Raw genomic sequence first — 5,476 nt, 5'->3', positions numbered from 1 at the left:
GGAACTGTGATAAAACAAGAGACGTTCTTGTAACCATTTTTTAGGGGACGTTCTTGTAACCCTTGATAACTTCTAGTATTAATCGGTTTTCTGTGGACCGTAGTGGGCTTTGTGTGACTATACTCACCACGGGCTTCCCCTCTCGGGAAAAACAATAAGACCTGGGCTTCAGTCGCAGACGCGCAGTGTGAGTCTCGCCCTAGTCCTCTACACTACACCACAATCTCAGATTTGACTTCCCGCACGAGGAGCAGTCGGGATCGGGAGGGGACGGGAGGGATGACGAGCCATCGCCGCCTCCGCTCGACGGCGCGGCCGCCGCTGGAGAACGATGACCTGCTCTCCGAGGTCCTCCTCCGCCTCCCGCCGCAGCCGTCCTCCATCCCGCGCGCCTCCCTCGTGTGCAATCTCTGGCGCAGCCTCGTCTCAGATCCAGGTTTCCTCCGCCGCTTCCGCCTCCACCACCGCCGCAACGCTCCTCTTCTCGGTTTCTTCTATATTAGTTTCGCGGAGGGAAGTTCTCGGGACATCTACTTCGTACCAACCATGGATCGCCCCAATCGTCTGCCGGAGGGCCGCTTCTACTTGCCGGCCGACCCAGAGGACGGCTACCGCGCGCTCCTTGGATGCCGCGATGGTCTCGTCCTCATTCTCCGGCTACCTTGAAGGTGCCCCGAGAAAACAAAAACACCCCTGGCATCGTGGCGCCCGGTCCTGGTGTGGGATCCTGTCAGCGGCGACCAGCACCCCATTCCTGTTCCCCTGGTGCCTGATGATGTTAAGCTCTCATGGTGGAACAACGGGGCGGTGCTTCGCCGTGCCGGATTAGACCAGTTCCAGGTAGTCTTGTTGATGGCAGAGGAGGAAAAACAAAATAGAAGATTGATCGCCTGGATTTACTCGTCCGAGACCCGCGAATGGGGTAATCCCACCTCGACATTGCTTCCATCCTGGGACTTCTTAGGAGATATGGCCAAGCCTGCTGTGCTCGCTGGGAATTCGCTTTACTGGATCCTTGTTGGTAGTTCATCAAGCATCCTTGAGTTTGATTTGGGTACGGAGAGATTAATTGTGATACCTGTGCCGCGGCAATTGCATATGATGCACAGGAGCCACTACTCGATTTTGCAGGCTGATGGGGGTGGGCTTGGTTTCCTCTGTCTGTTAGAGTGGGACTACAAGGCCGTGTTATACAACTGGAAGACAGATTGTGATGGCGTTGGTTCATGGGTGATCGTAAGAGTCATTGAGCTGGACAAGCTACTTTCACTGAATGAAGAGAAGAAGTACAAGCTACTTTGCGAGAATGAACATAAGGCGGGCACAGGGATACTAGGGTTTGCTGAGAAGAATAATGTGATACTCTTGAAGACGTTTATCGGCCTGTTTATGTTTGAGCTTGACTCATTGCAGTTAAAGAAACTTCCCAGGACCCACGAGCACATATTCGATGTGCATGAATTCGTCCATGCATTTGAATGTGTCTACGCTGCAGGTAATAGCATTCCTAAACCAATTTATGTTTTCATAATTGGGTTGATGGATTTGTGTTCCATTCTTTAGCATTAAGCTAACACTCATGTGATCATGTCACCTTCTTTTCTATGCTTGATGATCTTTTTAATATGTAGTTTTTTTGTTTTGTTTTGCTTTTTATAATCCATTGTCTTTTGACATTCTATGTGATGATTATGCCTTGAAAAACAAGGTAGCTAGCCAATTATGCTTCTGTAGCAAGTTGTAATACTGTAACTATGTATTCTGATGTTGACTTCCCTTAATTAATTGAAACCCCTGGTGACCTTGATGTTGAGTTCCCTTATAAAAAAGTGAAGGAAAAAATGCATTTTATTCTATAAGAACTGAACTAGATGATATACTCGACAATTGTATAATGTTAGTATTGGTGCATAGCATGCAGTGCAAGTGTTTATAATGGTTGGAAACTGAAGACAATTACATTAAGAAAACTAGGTACTTTACACTAAATGGATAGGTAGCAAAATTGGCACATTCTGAAGCTTAGAAGCTAGTTACATTTCTTTCATTCCATATTGTTTGAGAGAATTCATGGTACCTAGTACTCCTTGTAGAGTGTTAGGAGTACACTAAAATCTGATTCATTTAAGAGGGTTTAGTCTGGCAAAACTGACTTGCGACAAATCTAATTTCCAATACTTCACCAACTGTTTGATCGGACAGTGCTGCCAGTTGTGTGGCCGCTCTTAATCGCCATGAAGAGTGCGGTGTCTCCATGTTGCTTCCTATGAACCGCCGTGTGCTGGGCTACTGGCTGCTGCTTGCTCTCCTCATCTGGCCATCTCTCTTTCACCACTGACTCTGCATATGTACCTGTCCACACCTTCTTCATGCAGCCACAGACCTGCGTTCCTCCATGCCACCAGTGCGCTTACCATCTTTAATTTCCAAGGTTTTAGTTAACTGCTAAATGCTAATGAGCAGGTTGTGAATGCTATTTATTTTTTACTACTTTAGAAATAGTCCTGTGGCAATAGGCAATTTCATTTGTGGCAGAGATAATTAATAAATTGAGTTCATTTCATCTTTTCTGGCTAAATTTATTTTAAGAAGGGAATAGTCATCGTCACTTTGTGAATATGTTGGCATGGGTATATCTTTTTGTCCAACATAGCATGGAGCGAGATTAAGAGTAATTGACACTTATTTCGATCAGCAGCCAGTGAATGTGTGATTGACGCTTCTCCGACTGGTCATGCATCTGCCATGAAGGCACGAGTTGCTTTGAAAGAGCCGTTGTGCATGCGAGCGCAAGTGAGAGAAAGCTGGGGTTTTAGCATTAATTGATGTGTAATCTGAATGATCAACGAATTAATCGGGCGACTAAAGAGGAAATTTAGTGGATTTATTTCCGAGCGAAGAGTGTGCGCTCGTTGGCCCCTACCAAAATAGAAAGGCCGATCCCTACGACTCTAGCCCCATTGCCCTTGCTTGGTCTTGGCGAATCTGCCTGATGGCCCAATAAACCTGATCTGGGGGAGTAGTAGATTGGTTTTTTTGTTTACCTATTCCTAATGTTGTATCAGACCTAAGCTTACATCCGAAAAAATTAGCTGAGTTGTTTTCCTCAGATTATATTTGAGTTTATCTAAATATCTCATTGAGGTCCCATCATATCTTTTTTTTTTCTTATCGCTAGAATGTTGTTCGTTCCCTGACTTCATATGCTTGTAGGTACAGGCTTTGGTGGTGGACATGATGGAGCAGAAGTTTTGCACAATGCATAATATGTTTGTCCAGACAGATATGCTCTCATGGTATACAAATAGAGTAGGTAAGCTTATCACTAAGTGCTAGCAGAATGAAATATTTTCTGATTTACTTTGTACTGGTATATAAATTATTGAGCATTACAAATTTGTACTGCAGAGTATATAATGTGGCATTTTTATGGATGACCAGTACAAATTTGTTCGACAGATGAGATCGATTGCCGCGCATGTGTGTTGGAGATGCAGACATGGCTTCTTGGGTGTGTGTGTGGAAATTGCCCCTCTGTGTTGCATGCATTGGTGATCTGTGAACTGGAGTTTCAGGAGTCAATTGCTTCATTTGCTGAATAATGTATTATGTTGTACTTTTTCCCAATTCTGGCTGATGGATGTTGACTGTTCAACTGCACGCAGCGATCCACTGCTGCGTGCCACCCTAGAGCTCGACGGTGTCCGTCTCTGGTTGTTGTACTGTTAGAAATGTTGCAAATTGTTGTTGTACTATTAGACAATCTATGTTTCTGTGATGCAGATTGTTGCTGTACTGATAGAAATATGTTTATATATTGCAAATTGTTGTTGTACTGTTAGACAATGTATGTTTCTATGATACACACTGTTATTGTACTATTAGACAATATATGTTTTGTGTATCACTTGTTCATTGCCATCTGATTAATATGGGTCCTGTGCAGAAGAGATGATTCATGTGCTTCAACTGCTCAGCCCTCAAGGTAGAGAACTTTACCAAGAATACATTCTTCCCGATTCGCTCCTTGCTGCTGGAGCCCAATTTCAGAATCTCTGTGCTGTCGAACTGCCAAAAGTGACGCGACGACCCATCCTCCTGGCTATGAAGGGCAGGTCTATGTACCAAAACTTTCCGAAGAATGCCCTTGTTTTGACAAACCCCAAACCCCAAACTGTATGGTGCATAGATAGAAACTTTTTTAACTTTGGAATTAGCATTGCAACTAGCAATTGGCAGGTGTTTGACCTACGACCCCTCGCGCGACTGCGTCCGTCCCTCGCGGGCGGTCGACCGCGCCATCCATCCATCTTCCTCGGCGATCCCCCCACCCTCCCTCTCCCCGCCGTCGCCAGCGTGCGCCGCTGAGCTCGGCCCGGGGCATCGGCGGCGGCGGCCCGCGGCTTTTCCCCTCCTACGGCGGATCCTGTGCGGGGCGGCGCCGCTTCAGGAGGTGCGTCCAGGCGGCGATGGTGCGGCGCGGCGGCGGGCTGGCTCGCCGCTTGCGTCGGTGGTCGGAGGCGTGGGTTGCGGCCATTGGCGGCAGAGCTCCGCGGTGGTGCGGGCTGGCGACACCCGCTCGGCCTAGATCTAGGCCCCTTCGGGCCCCATCTGAGCCGGGGTGGGCCGGCGGCTCCGATCTGTGGCGTAGCTTCCTGGAGGCGGTGGCGGGGCATCGGGATCCTCGGTGGTGGCGGACCGTCGTCGGCTTGCTGCAGCGTGGCGGCAGAGTCTTTGCGGGCTCGATCTGAGCCCAGCCGGGCCCGGGTGGCCTGGTTTGCCTCCTGCCGCGGCGTTCGGCCGGCTGCCGCGATGGCACTGGAGGAACTGGCCTCTGGTGCGACGGCGGTGGAGGTTGTCCCCTCCTGCTCGGCCGCGGTGTTGGCGCCCTTGGCTCCATGCGTTCTAATTTTCCGTCCTCTAGGCCTTGTGGTGGTGGCCTTAGTGAGATGGCGTGGGTGGCTTAAAGACCGTGGTGGCACAGGCAGGTGGGGGGCGTGCTGGGTGGAAGACTCCGGAGCGATTTGGTAGTGGTGTTGTGGGGGTGGGAGAAATCCATGTCAGCTCGTCCGACTCCGACGCGGTGACGCCTGCGGGTGCCGCCACCCCTCCTTGGAGGGCGTCGGGTGACCCGTTTCACCTTCTTCCTCTGCATGCTGGGGGAATCCCTAGGACAAGTCCGGGCAACAGCGTTGTGGTCGTCGCTATCCTTACTGAAGGTGTTGCTTGGTATGCGGCGCTCAGGAATGTTGGGTACGTGGTGGGACGACTTCGGAGGGTGCAGCGGTGGCGGGTCATTCATGTGTCGTCAAGCTGCCATTGTTGGCATTTGTTTCTCTCTTCTTCTTCTTGTTTTATCTTTGGGCTTGATATGCTGTTTGCCCCAGCAATGCGATAATGGCTGCTTTGTAATACAAAGCGGGGGGAAACCCTATTTCGAGAGCCTTCTATTTGCAATTGCAGATATTGGCCTCCC

At 49.2% G+C, this 5,476-nt stretch overlaps 1 protein-coding gene across 1 annotated transcript; it reads left to right on the top strand.

Annotated features, from left to right (window-relative positions):
• Window positions 1-735: 735 nt before the first annotated feature.
• LOC119319637 lies at window positions 736-3,762 on the top strand. The gene is made up of 3 exons (XM_037594086.1): window positions 736-1,495; window positions 3,214-3,313; window positions 3,409-3,762. The coding sequence occupies exons 1-2, from the start codon at window positions 853-855 to the stop codon at window positions 3,264-3,266; spliced, it is 696 nt and encodes a 231-aa protein (XP_037449983.1). The 5' UTR covers window positions 736-852; the 3' UTR covers window positions 3,267-3,313; window positions 3,409-3,762.
• Window positions 3,763-5,476: the final 1,714 nt, after the last annotated feature.

Source organism: Triticum dicoccoides, chromosome 6A, assembly GCF_002162155.2.
Source record: "Triticum dicoccoides isolate Atlit2015 ecotype Zavitan chromosome 6A, WEW_v2.0, whole genome shotgun sequence".
Classification (NCBI taxonomy): Eukaryota; Viridiplantae; Streptophyta; class Magnoliopsida; order Poales; family Poaceae; genus Triticum; species Triticum dicoccoides.
Note: the sequence above shows the minus strand (reverse complement) of the source record. Positions and strands in the feature narration are given on the sequence as shown.

Bases quoted from the DNA above. Each gene is read 5' to 3' on its own strand.
- LOC119319637 (XM_037594086.1), top strand. From the start codon at position 853: ATGGCAGAGGAGGAAAAACAAAATAGAAGATTGATCGCCTGGATTTAC. The intron at 1,496-3,213 runs GTAATAGCATTC...ATATGCTTGTAG, and splicing joins TGAATGTGTCTACGCTGCAG to GTACAGGCTTTGGTGGTGGA.